Raw genomic sequence first — 13,536 nt, 5'->3', positions numbered from 1 at the left:
GAGCTGGAAGCATCAACTCCCATATGTGCCTTGACTAGGCAAGCCCAGGGTTTCGAACTGGCGACCTCAGCATTTCCAGGTCGATGCTTTATCCACTGTGCCACCACAGGTCAGGCCCCAGAAACTTTTTTTTAAAAAGACTTTCCTTATTGATTTTAGAGAGAGGAGAGAGACAGAAAGAGGGCAGGGAGGAGCGGGAAGCATCAACTCCTCCTTGCTTCATAGTTGCTGTACTTGGTGGAGTTGCTTCCTAGTACAATAGTCGCTTCTCATTTGTGCCTTGACCCAGCAAGTCCAGGGTTATCCACTGCGCCCCCATAGGTTAGCCAAGAATCAGAAGCTTTTAATATGCAAATATCGCTGAAGTCCCATCATGAAGCTTGTGGTAAGTTTGTGCCAAGGGAGCTGTTCTTCCCAGCCCTCTGGTCCCGGCCGGCTCTGGATCTCGGTTTCGGAGTCCCTGGGAAGCAGGAAACGATCCGGGAAACCGCGGCCTCCAGGGACTGACCGCCGTCGCAGGGGCGCAGCATTCCGGCAGCAGGGGGCAGCACTGAGCCGGGGAACCCGCACCAGATCCGCGGGCAGGATGTGTCGCCCGGGGCTGGTGCAAGGGACGCCCCCACCTGGAAGTGGGCGGGAGCCAAGCAGCCTCGTGGGGGAGTTGCGGGGCGGATTCAATGCTTAATGCCAGTTCACCTTCACGGTTGGCCCTCGGGCAACAATTAGTGCGCGCTCTCGAAACGCCAATTCGCTTCCTCTCTCGTTCTCATAGAAATTTTGGGAGTCACAAGGAGCAGCTGGCCTCCCAAACCCAGGACGGTCCCGCCGAAGGGTCCCCAGAGCTTTTCAAAGCCCAGCCCTGAGCGCGCAGGCTGGCGGCGGACTACAGTTTCCAGAGTGCCCTGCGGCGACGGGCGGAGCCCGGGCACGCCCGCAGCCAATTAGGGGGTCTACGGCGCCGCCGGGGAGCGGCAGGTGGAGCCGGGCCGGTGGGCGGGCGCAGGCGGGCTCCCAGGCAGGGTGTGGGCCGCGGCGCTAGCGGGCCGGGCACGCGGTAGGCGTTCCCCGAGACGGGACCGGACGGGGGCGGGGTCCGCGGTCGCCGGAGCGGTTCCGGGTGCGCCCGCGGCACGCAGCCCCGGGCGCACTTGACCGGGTCGGGCTGCGGGGAAGGGCGGGTCTGGGGAGGACCCCCGAGCGCCGCAGCGTCCTCCAGCTCCTCCTCCGCGGCCGCGGGAGCCGCAGCCCGAGCCCCAGCAGGCGCCACCTCGCCGTCCGGCTCGCGCGCCCCCAGCCATGGCTTTCGCCAATTTCCGCCGCATCCTGCGCCTGTCTACCTTCGAGAAGAGAAAGTCCCGTGAATATGAGCACGTCCGGCGGGACCTGGACCCCAATGAAGTGTGGGAGATCGTGGGCGAGTTGGGCGACGGCGCCTTCGGCAAGGTTTACAAGGTGAGGGCGCTGGGGGTGGGTGGCTCCGGTCAGCCCGATCCACGGCTCCGGAGGGCGCAGAGGGGCTGCCCGGCCCTATACTCGGGGTTGGGGGCTCCTGTTCTGGGGACCCTTGTTCTGGGGACTCAGCCCGGCTGAGTCTGCGCGCTGGGCGCTCCTCTGGACACGGCTTCTGCTCCCCAGCTCCGTTTCTGAGCACTTCCTGTGCGTCTGGCACTGCGCTGGGTGCCGCAGGGGGAGACAGAGGGGCGCTTATAGGACCCTAATTAGCCTCTGTGAGGGCCGCCCGTGGCACCCGCGGTACGACCGCGATGCTCCGCAGACTTTTTAAGGAGCGCCCTCACACCAGGTGTGAGAATGCGCAGGACGGTGCGGCAGCGAGCCGGCGGCTTCTGGAAGGCTTAGGACCGGTGGAGTTGGGTCACACCTGAAGCTGATCCAGAGACTGGAAAGGGCGGGGGCAGGGGTGGGGGGTGGGAAGGAGAGGGTTGCCCTGCGGGCTCCTATTTGATTCTGTGCCTGAGTCACAGCTGGGGACTCTCCCCGCCCGCAGTCACCTTTCCCCTGCAGGAACTCAGGGCAGAGGGCTTTTTGTGGAAGGGTGGTTGGCGTAGAGCTGAGTAATTCTAGATATGTTTGCAGCAGGACATTGTTTGGTTCTTGCCTCTGTGAATCAATTCCGAGTTGTAGTGTAGACCCACACGCTGAGGGATTGACTCCACCCTTTTCCCGGTCTCCTCTTCTCCAGGAAAACCTGGAGAGAATCCTTCAGGAGGGCAGGCACCTCCTTCCCAAGGCACGAACCCTCCTTGGGGCTCCTGTAGCTTGTCGACCGCTCTGACCCCGAGATTGCCCTTTTCGGAGGCTGGACCTCTCAGAACGGGCTTCTCTTCCCACCCCGCCCACGTCCCCCTCAGGACTTGACCATTTTGCCTTGAAAGTGGCCGAGAGATCCGTTACCCAAGCGCCCTGTCTGGAAGGGTGGTGTTAGCACCACCTGGGCGCCCGTTGGAACGGCAGGTCCCACTCTAGACCTCCTAAGTCAGAGTCTTGTAGCACGATCCCCAGGTAATAGTTTAAGCACGTTCAAGTTTGACAAGCCTCGCTCTGGAGGCACTTTTGAGGCCAACTAGGCCCATCTGGGTGCCTGTTTTGTTACCTTCCCCTGCCCCCTGTGAGCTGGCACTTCCTGTTCCAGGGTGGAACCCCCACTGGAGCAAAGGTTCTCTGTTTGCAGAGGCAGGCCTCCGTGCCAGTCACACCCGGGGCTCTCGGGCTGCCTTGCTTTGCTGCCCTTCTCTGCCAGAGGGTTCTGCACACATTCGGGGCCATGGGCACCTTCTCTAGCAGGCACGTCTTTTCCTTTCCCTTCTTGAGCTTCACCTTCCTCCTAGCGGGACCAGGACAGTGAGCCTTATGGCTCCCCCTGGACACCCTGCCATTGTCCTTGCCTTCCCTGGATAGAGCCTGTGCTTCCAAATGTGCTCTGACCCCCAGGAGGGCAGCTGGACCCTCGGGCAGCTCGCCACACCCTTCCCTTTCTCCAGAAGGCTCAGTTGGTGTTTTCAGCGCATGCCATTGGCTGTCCAGCATCTAGTATTCTCTGTTAGGGGATGGCTTTCAATTGTGTTCTCGTCCCTCTCCCCCAGTATAGTTAGTACCCTGGCTTCGTGTCCTGGTTCATCTTCTTTCAAACCTAAATGCAGAACTTTTTGCTTTTATGCTGGTCAGATTTCCCCTGGTCGGTTTCAGTTGTCATTTCCTCCTGCTTGGATGGTATAAAACTCCCCTGCTACTCTGAAGTTTTCATGCAAAGGAGCTCATCTGTTCGCAAGTTATGTTGTCTCGTCCTGGCCCTTCAGAGCCGGGCTGACCCTTCTCAGAGTGTGTCTAGGTCTCCGCGCTGTGAACTGGCTGCACCACAGCCCCCTCCCCTCTACCTCCCAACTCATCATTAAGAGCAGGGAAAGCTAAGACCAAGAGATCTGTGTGATGGCTGATACGCCTGGACAAGTTTATTATGTTACCTCTCTGACCTCAGTGTGTGACTTTCCTGATCTAGCCCAGCCTTGTGCTGTGTACGGGGATGAATAGGACCCAGAGAGAGGAAGGAACTAGAACCCAAGGCTCCGGGCTTTAGTTTAACACTTCCCTTAGTTGCCAGCTAAGGAGGATGCATTTTGGATCAGAGGTCCCTGTCACCCAGGCCTCCAGCCCTGGAAACATGCTGCTTATTGAGGCATGTTTGAGAGTTGAAGTTGAAGCAGGTGTTGGTTTCCTCAAGACTCCTCAGGGGCCGTAACTCCTTCCCACTCCATGGTTTCCTGGCGTGGCCACCAGGGCGGCCCAGGGTAGAGGTGCCGATCAGGTTTATGGCTGAGACCAGAACTAGCGTTGTGACGTGGTCCGTGGGAACCCGTTGGCTGTGAGCTGGGAGAGTGAAGGCCAGCACCATTTTTCTGTGTTAGAACCAGCAGGTCCCGGCAGCCTCATGGGACGTCTTTCCGGGGGGACTCTCCCAGGTTGTTGGGTGCTGGTCAGGAGAGGACTGTGACTGGAGCTCTCCTGACGAGGGGCTTGCCCAGGCTCAAGGCCTAAGCACCAGCGGTCTGGAGATCTGAAGCCCCTGCTTCCTCTTCTCCCTGCTGAGCCATGTCTTGGCCTCAGAAGAAAAAAAAGAAGTGGGTAGGGTTGATTTTTGAGCCAATTCAAGCTCCTCCTTACCTAATCCTGTGCAGTTGCCAATTAATTTCCAAAGAAAATAAATTTCTAGTTCATTACTTGATGCAAAGTAAAGGTCACAAGCTACCTAGTTTCGAAATTCTTGCCCTGCATACTAATCCTTCCTCTGAAGACAAGGTTGAAAGGGGAGGAAGTGTTTGTTACCTTGTTGAGGAAGAAAAGCCACCATCAGCGGGGTGTGCATGCTGTCATAGCAGCGGGTTAAACAGTTACACACTTACGTGAACACAGAGCGCACCCACATGAAGTTGGGTTAGCAGGCCGAGGTGATTTTTCTGCTTCTTGAACATTGCTTGGGCTCTGGCTGGGTAGCTCAGCTGGTTAGAGCTCTGTCCTGATACACCAAGGTTACTGGTTCCATCCCTGGTCAGGGCACAGACTAAGAATCAACCAATAAGTGCATAAATAAATGGATCGACAGAGTCTTGTCTCTCTCTCTCTCCCTTCCTCTCTCTCTAACATAAATAACTAAATAGCTTGGGTTTTGATCTTATGTTGTCTTTAAGCTTTTAAAAGCTTTACAAGTTTGCAAAATTTGGGGTATACTACAATATATTTTAAATGAAAAAGCAGACAATTGCTCTAACACTCATCAACTGCTGTCAACATGTTGATGTATTTCCTTCCTGACCTTACAGATTTTTATGGTGAAAGCAATTTTTTTTAAAGGCAGGGTTCTAATCAACCATATCTACGGTGTTGCCTGCTGTCTTCCATTCCTAATGCCGCTTCCTGTATTATTCTAAATGCTTCACACATAACTTCCGGATGGCTCAGCACCTCTCGATACTCATCTTATTAGATATTTAAGTAGTTGCTCTCTCTCACCTTTCTACTGGTGAGAAGTTAAAATGGATTCGGTGCTGATCCTGGACCAGGCGTGGTGCCAAGTACTTCCTGTGCTACAGCCGCCTCTGTGGTAACACGAACTTGAACTTGGTTCCTGTGAACCTTGAGCTGAGCAAGGGCGCGCAGTCAGAAGGCCTTGTTAGGAAAATAGGGCTAAGGACTCAACACTCAGAAACTTCATCAGGAGTGCAGTTTTGTTTTTTATAAATAAATAATTTTTTATTAATTTTAATGGGGTGACATCAATAAATCAGGGTACATGTATTCAAAGAAAACATGTCCAGGTTATCTTGTCATTCAATTATGTTGCATACCCATCACTCAAAGTCAGATTGTCCTCCATCACCTTCTATCCAGTTTTCTTTGTGCCCCTCCCCCTCTCCCTCTCCCTCCCCCCCCCCCCAACCACCATACTCTTGTCCATGTCTCTTAGTCTCGTTTTTATGTCCCACCAATGTATGGAGTCATGCAGTTCTTGTTTTTTTTCTGATTTACTTAGTTCATTCCGTATAATGTTATCAAGATCCCACCATTTTGTTGTAAACGATCCGATGTCATCATTTCTTATGGCTGAGTAGCATACCCTAGTGTATATGTGCCACATCTTCTCTATCCAGTCTTCTATTTTTTTATTTTTTATTTATTTTTTTAGGAGCGCAGTTTTTTAGAACAAGATACAAACCTAAGAGAAGCAGTGGTCCAGTTTTAGACCCGATTTGCCGATAAGAAGTATAAAAACATAACAATCACTAGGGTGCCGTAACTGGGGGAAAAAGGCCTGCAGGGAGCGTATGGTGGGGGGCCTGGGGGCGGGTTGCAGGGGAGGAAGGAGGGAAGTCTGAAGTCAGGCTGGACCTAGGCCCAGATGTGGGTGGGTGTGGCCCAGCATGTCGAGCAGATGCTGGAGGTGTGCGCCTGCGCGTTCTGTGCGTCCTTTGCCGCTTGGTGAAGTTTTCTGCGTCCAGCTTGTGTTTCTGGAAGATAAAACTGCGCCTTCGCAAGTGCGAATATAGCCGTTTGGTGAAGTTGTTCCCTAATGCACCAGCGGTGTTGAGACGGAACTGGTGTTTGCAGAGTGAGTGTTACAGCCAAGTTGGCTGTACATCGATGAACAGCGATAGCCCTCCCATGGGGACCTCAGGTGCCCTCCGGCTCAGAGAGCCATTGTTAGTTAACCCACATCCTTCAAGTGCCACATCCTGCCCTGCTGGCCCGGTTCAGACAAAGCAGAAGTGGGTGAGGTAGGAGCCCTCCCTGCCTGGCCTTTTCCCTCCACCTCCTCTCCTGCCCCGCAGCTTTAAAGCCCGGTTTCCGTCCGTCCAGTGTGCCCCCTCCCCCTCCGGAAGGAGATCCGGCCCCAGGCAGTAACCTTGTTTCCGCTCAGCCTAGTGTTTTTAAGCACAAGTCCATGCTATTGTGAGTAGGTTCCTGGCTGGCTCCTAAAATGTAGGTGGCCTGAGCTTCCTGGGAATGTCGCCTGCCTAGAGGGTCAGCTTGCGAGTCCAGGATGGTGTGAATCAGACGACTAACAGAATCCCTGCCTGCAGGCTCCCCGAGGGCCCCCTGTCCTGAGGTTCCCGAGCTTGAGGGAAATCCCCAGGGCGGCCTCCAGGAAACGGCCCTGGAGAGCCACTCCCAGGCCCAGCTGAGGGCAGTGGAGCAGGGGGTTAAGGGAAGAAATTTGGGGCTCAGTAAGGACCTGGGTTTCAATCCCCCAAGCAAGTGACCTCTCCCTCAGAGCTTCAGGCTCTTGAATGTAAATAGAGGTGATAATTGGGAGGATTAGGGAGGGTTGAGAGGAGTTTAGGACCACCTGACCGGCCCCTGGGAAGTGGGCAGGAAAGGAAGGTAGTTTATGATGATGTGCTTGGTATATCATTCAGAGGGGGTCCTGGCCGGTCCCTGCTGTTTGCCTGGGGACGCAGCACAAAGATGACTGTTGACAGCTTGTTTCTTTTACCAGGCCTTCCCCACGTTGGCGCTATTTGGGGCAGGTAATCCTTCATTCTGGGGGCCGTCCTGCACAATGTAGAATGTTAAGCAGCATCCTTACCTCTACCCACTAGAAGTACCACCAGTGCCAGCACCCCCTGACCCATGACAATCAGAAATGTCTCCAGACATCACCACGTGTCCCCTGGAGGGCAAAATCACCCCAGTTGTGCGCCACTGCTTCACACAAACGAACAAGCCTCGATTCGGTTCAGCAAGCCATGCTGGCTCACCTCGGTGTGTCCAGTCGCTGGGTGTTCAGTCAAAGACTCGGGCCTTGTAGCCAGGCATACCAGGGTTCGAATCCCGGCCGTCCCTCTCAGCAGCTGTGTGATGTCAGGCGGGTGGCTTGTCTCCGAGCTTCAGCTTCCCCGTGGGTATGGTGGGGCTGAGACTGCTGCCCACCCCACAGAGCTGCTGGAAGCGTTAAACAAGCAGCTCACACCAGGGCTACAGCAGTCGGTCTGTCGGAGGTGCTGCGGATGGGCCAGTGGCCTTCCTGCTGCTCTCAGTGCCACGTGGGGGACAGGAAGGTCAAGTTCGGCTGGGATGAGAGAGTGTGTTGGGACAGAGGCTTGCACGAGCAGGGAAGACTTCTGCTTGGCAGGATGGGTGAGATGGTGACAGAAAGCTGGAGAGAGGCCGGACAGCGAGGCCTGAGGTTGCCAACAGGTGGCCCTGGAGCCTGGTGTGACTCCTCTGCAGCTGAACCAAGTTTGAAGCGACTGCCTGCATTTTGACATTCGAGGATTCCACACAAACGCTCAGGTTTCTCTCTGTCTTCTTGGGGAAGGTCAGATGAGCCGGCACCCCTGGCCTGCACGGCTGCGGACCACGTCGGCAGGAGCTGTGGAGCGGCCGTCCGAGCCAGCGCCATCCAGAGGAAATGGAACACAAGCCTCCTGTGCTAGTGGACACTTTCCAGTGGCTTCGTTCAAACTAGGAAAGAAACAGGAGAAGTGAATTTTCTTGAATAGTTTAGTTAACCCAGTGTACCTCAAGTATTATCATGTTAGCGTGTAATCACTATAGAATGCTTCAGGCTTTGAAATCGGTGTGTGTTTTAGCTCATCGTCCATCGCAGTCTGGACAAGCCCCCGGTCTGGGGCTCAGAAGGGGCGGGTGGCTACTGTACTGGGCAGTGCAGATCTGGTCTCTCCTGGTCACTCCCACTTAGTGCCCTCCCCCTACCTAGCCCACTCTACACATTTCTGTTGCCCGCGCAAGCCCGGTGGTCAGTGGGTGTGGAAACGGGGCTCAGCCTGGAAGGCTGGCCCGGCAGGGCCAGATCTAGAACAGTATTTGAGGGCCGAGTCTAGAGAGCCTTGAATGCCAAGCTCAGGGGTTAAGATGTGACCGTTTTAAAGCTCAGCTAATGGCCTGCTTGCCCCAAACCCTTGGGCCTGACCAGGTCAGCCTCCCGTAGTGTTAGAGAGGGGCGCTCATCCCCAGACGGGAGAGAGGTTTGCCCAGATAATTGGGGGATGCCAGAGCCAGGTTTCCTAGCTGTCTGAGGCCACCGATGAGTGAAGGCTGGGGCAGAGTGGCCATGTCCTGGTGGCCGAGGCAGGCAGGGGTGGTGGGAAAGGCCAGAGCCGAGGTTGGGTTCCAAGTCAGAGCCCAGGGAGGGGAAGTGACTGATGAAAGGTGACCGGCCTGAGGATGAGATGCGGTATGTGGGTAGGAGTCATGGAAGATTCTAGAGAGGGAGGCGGGGTACTCGGGAGGAGGAAGGGAAGCAGAGAAGGTGAGACGGGAAGGGAAGCGCAGGTTGGTCAGGGCCAGAGATGGCACGGGAACGGGGTGAGGGCTGGGTGGTAAGACCTGGCTCTGTCTCTTGTGGGCTCTGTGGTCCTGAGAGAATGACTGAGCTGTGACTCAGTTTCTCTAGCTGTGAAATGGCTGTAGGAATGGTGCTGCCTCGCTGGGTTGTTGGAGGATGAAATGACTGAGGCAAACCACTTGGCCCAGGATGTTGGAAGGGCTCATGTAAGTGTTAGTCATTAGACTTATTAATTGAGCACCTGCTGTGTGCCAGGCACTGTGAGTCCCAAGGTGAATGAGGTAAATGAATAGGCAGTTGACTTTTGCTCCATTCTTATCTGTCCAGTGTTTAGCTTATACTAGCCCCGTAAAAGGCGGGTTAATATCCTCACTTCACCTCTGATGAAGCCCAGAGAGGTACAGTGACTTGCTAAGGGTCACACAGCTGTTCTGTGGCAAGGTTGGGACTTGAACCCAGATCTCTAGCCAGGAGCCTGGCCCTTTCTTTCTTTTTTTTCAGATTTTGTTTATTGATTTTGGAGAGGGGGAACAGGAAGCATCAACTCATAGTAGTTATTTCTTGTATGTGCCTTTACCTGGGCACGCCCGGGGCTCGAATTGGTGACCTCAGCACTTGAGGTTGACGCTTTGCCCGCTGCAGGCAGGACCTTTTCTATTTTCTACTGTACAGGAGGTGGGGGAAGACAAAGGGGCTTATTGGGAGGATGGGGTCCTGGGTCGCTCCAGTGAGGCGTCTCCCCACACGCAGCCTTGGTGTTTCTGCGCCCAGGAATGTGTCCGCTCTTCCCAGGCCTCCCCAGCTGCAGCTGGGCTGAGCCCCCTGAGGGTGCTGGTGGCCTCTCCTGCAGAGGAAGTGGTGGCTGCGTGGGCAGGGCAGCAGAGGAAGTGACAGGGGACGGGTGGGGGTCAGGGTGGGGAAGCTGGGTGCTCCTGGGGCCCTGGAGGGCGTCTGAAGTGCTGCCTGCCACCAGCACAGGGGGGACCGACCCGAAGCAGCCTCCTCCTCCTCTCCCTCCCCCTCTCCCCTCCACTGCACGCCCCTCCCACTTCCTCCATCTCTCTCTTCTCCTTTCTCTCTGCTGTCCCCTTTGCTACATTTCTTTTTTTTCTTCCCTCCTCCTTCGTTTACGTAATTTCTTTTTACTTACAAGTCCTATCACAGCCAGAATTCAGGCTATGCCGGTGACTAGAGTGTTAACGCTAAGCGGCCTCTGTCCGGTGAGGAGGGGCAGGGGGTCCCCGTCTTCTACCTGCAGCTCTCTTCCTGTGACTGTGCACTGGTGTCTGGGTCTCAACGCACATGTCCCCCCCTCAGAGAGGCCTGCCCTGACACACACACACACACACACACACACACACACACTTACCGATCTCCTGGATAATGGGCCTGCTCCTGGTAGATGCCTGGCTAGTCTCTCTGCCCAACGAATGAACCACGAATAAGTGCCAGGCCCAGCTTCCTCCCCGTCCAGGGGGGCCTGGTGCTGTGGTGATGAGTGAGGTCAGTTCTGAGCCTTTCTCCTGGCTTCACCGCCTACTTCCTGTGTGGCCTCGGCTATGTTGCCTGACCTCTCTGAGCCTCAGCATCTTGATCTGTAAAACGCAGCCCCAAATAGTGTTTCCCTCAGGGAATTTGTAAAGATTGAGTCACGGAGCCAGACCTTGATGAGGCGTCCAGCACAGAGGGTGGACAAGTGACCGTGACTGTCATTGTCTACATGGTCGTGATGATGATGGTTTCTGTGGGTGGACTGGACTGGATTGCCCAGCTTCCTGCGGAGTGATGGAGGTGTGTCCCCAGGAGGCCGCTCCTGGATGCTGGGGTGTCGGCTTCCTGCGGAGCGGCGGGCATCTCGCCTCCCGCTGGGATTCTGGGAAGATGAAGGCTCCAGCCCAGCCCTTGGCAAGTTCGCTGCCAGGGGAAGGCTGTCTCCGCGCTGTGCCCGCCCCGTGGGTGGTCAGTGCAGGGTAGCCGAGGCTGCTCTGGGGGCCGGAAGAGCCGTGTTCGTGCCCTGGAGGGAGACACCATCTCTGGGGCCTTGTGTTCCTCCCCCCCGCCTTCCTGGAAAGTTCCTGCCTGACTTATCTGGCAGCCCGGCCCGGTTCTTGGCCCTCTGAGGCAGTCCCCACCGTCAAAGCTGGCTTTGTCACGCCGAGGCAGTGACCGTCACAGCTGGCGGTGTCCCTGGTAGTCCCGAGACTTTCTGCCTTGGGCTCGCCTCTCGGTGGGCTGTGCTTCTGCATAGGGGGGGGGGGTCCGAGCTCTTTCTCAAGCCTTCGTCCCCGGGCACCCTCACCACTCCACCCCCACTTTGGGGTGACAGCAGCCCCATCGCTGGGGCCGAGGAGAGGTGACCGGTGTGCCCCGTGAACGAGGGGCCTGGGCCAGTGCCCCTTCTGATCTGCCTGCAGGACCGGCTGCCGTGCCCAGCAGGGAGCCCCTCTGCAGGCCTGTGAGCACCCACACCTCCCGCAAGAGCCGGCCTCGGAGGCCCTGACTTGGTGGAGCTCCTCATCCTGCCAGTCCCAGCGTGGCCCCTGTCTTTGCCGCATGACCTAGGCCAAGAGACGCCACCCCTCTAGAGGGGTCTTGGTTTCCTTTGCTACAAAATTGGGATAACAGATTTGCTCTCAAGCGGGACATAGTGGTCTTTACACCCGCGATCTTATGAGGCCCGGGCCCAGGGACACATGGCCAGGATACGGCCGAAGCAGCCAGTGAACACTTGAATGATGCCCAGTGTTAGCAGGGGGACAGAGGGGACCGACCCGCTTGTATGATCAACGTCAGTGTAATGTGGCCCAGCCATTTGGAGGGCCGTCTGGCCACAGGTCATTCAAGTCCCGGGCTTCTGGGTGCAGCACCGTGGGACCGGTGTGGAGGGAGGGGCCTGACAGTGGGGGGGGCTGGCCAGCTCTGTGGTGGGCCCTCCGGCCAGGGGGACAGTCTGCAGCTGCTCCAGGTGGCGCTGAGGAAGATCTGGGTGATCCGAGGGGCTTTTCGTAACATCTGCCAAATAAAAGGGGAAAGCGGTAAGCTAGCGTGTACAGTTCCACCCCGATCTGTAGAGGATGGGGAACCGCACGACGCGCCCGGCCCTGTTCTGGGCATCGCCCACGGGTTAACCCAGCGAGGGCTTGCAGGAGCCCTCAGAGCAGGAACTGCCGGCATCTTGATTGTACCAGGGGGGCAGAGAGGTCACGGAGGTCCCCTGGGGTCACGTGGCTGGGAAGCCTGGGGCTGGCTTGCCCGACACACAGGTCCGGGTCCTCGGGACTACCGGGAGGCGGTGCTCCAGGAATGCTGAAGGGACTCGGGCTGGTTTTTCTTCTTTGTACTCTTCTATTTGGAAGGTTCTTTTAATGAGTACATGATGTTTTATAGAACAATAAAAAAAAAAAAAGAAAACAGGACCAGAAGTACTGCCGTTGGGAAACCCTGAGTAACCTTCGTCTCTTGAGGTTTGGGACTGCCCAGAAAGCAGGGCTGCGGGGTCCACGGTCCCCCAAGGTGGTGGTGGAGGTTGGGGCCATGAAGCCCGAAGGTGCCTGGGTGGCGCGCAGAGCAGGGGGGGGAGCAGGGGAGGCCTGGGAGCCGAGCTTCCTTCTCTCCCTCCTCTCCCTCCTCTTCGCCCTTGACCCTGGACGGCCCCCTGCAGGGATGACTCAGCACCAGTCCTCTGGCCCAGGGAGCGTGGGGAAGGTGGGAGCCCCTCTCACCTTCCTTATCAGGGATCGGCGGGCTCGAGTTCCTCAGCGCTTTTGAAGAGCTGAGATCAGCCGGCTCCCACGTCCCTGGCCAAGTTGGCCGGTTAGTCCGGCTCTTCGGCCAAGACCAGGATGCGGTATCTCTGGGGCCGGTCCTGTGTGGGTTTTGGTTTTTTCTAAGCTGGCCCCGGGAGGATTTTGAGGCTCGGCGTTTCCCTGCCGTGCCAGGATGGCTCGCCAAGCTTCTCCTCCCTCCCGAGGGAACGAGGGGAGGGAACGAGGGTCGTTACTATTATGACGTGCCTGTCTTTGGAAGCCGTGTCACTCCTCTGCTTTTGTGTCTCATACTCTTGGTCGTCCTGAAGCGACGCTTGTTCTGAAGCTCCGCCGTCTCTTGTGTGTCGCCAAGCCGAAACTTGGCCCTGGCGGTCATTGATCAGGATGGCGTCTCTCCACCTGCAGGCTTGTTAACTGTGTGTGTCTTCAAGAGGAAGAAGGCCCATCTGCCTGACCTGTGGTGGCGCAGTGGATCAAGCGTCGACCTGGAAATGCTGAGGTCGCCGGTTCAAAACCCTGGGCTTGCCTGGTCAAGGCACATATGGGAATTGATGCTTCCGGCTCCTCCCCCCTTCTCTCTCTGTCTCTCCCTCTCCTCTCTAAAGATGAATAAATTAAAAAAAAAAAAAAAAAAAAAGAAGGCCTATCTTCCAGAATCAGAGAACCGCTCGACATTCAGGAATCTAAATGTATTGAGGGGGAAATGGACTTCTTGTCACTTTTCTTTCTCCTCTTATGTGGAGGGCGTCATTTCTGTTTGCAAGGAGGTGCAGACACCCAATTCATTCATCCATCTACCTGCCAACCTTCCCTTCTTCTCTCTCTCTCATCCCTCCACCCACCCACCCTCCCTGCCATTTATCCATCCACCCACCTGCCCACCCTCCCATCAACCCACCCACTCCCTCCCCCATCTACCTGTCTGCCCACCATTCTCCGTCTTCCCCGTGA

General features: G+C 56.4%; 1 protein-coding gene across 1 annotated transcript in view; it reads left to right on the top strand.

The window, feature by feature from the left end:
* Positions 1–1,011: 1,011 nt before the first annotated feature.
* Positions 1,012–13,536, top strand: part of STK10 (serine/threonine kinase 10) — a 95,145-nt gene continuing 82,620 nt past the window's right edge. The window contains exon 1 of the mRNA XM_066388213.1: positions 1,012–1,452. Coding sequence (XP_066244310.1) covers positions 1,297–1,452 — 156 coding nt within the window. The 5' untranslated portion in view covers positions 1,012–1,296. The remainder of the gene's footprint in view (positions 1,453–13,536) is intronic.

Source organism: Saccopteryx leptura, chromosome 6, assembly GCF_036850995.1.
Source record: "Saccopteryx leptura isolate mSacLep1 chromosome 6, mSacLep1_pri_phased_curated, whole genome shotgun sequence".
NCBI classification, from domain to species: Eukaryota; Metazoa; Chordata; class Mammalia; order Chiroptera; family Emballonuridae; genus Saccopteryx; species Saccopteryx leptura.
This window is presented reverse-complemented; position numbering and strand designations above follow the sequence as displayed.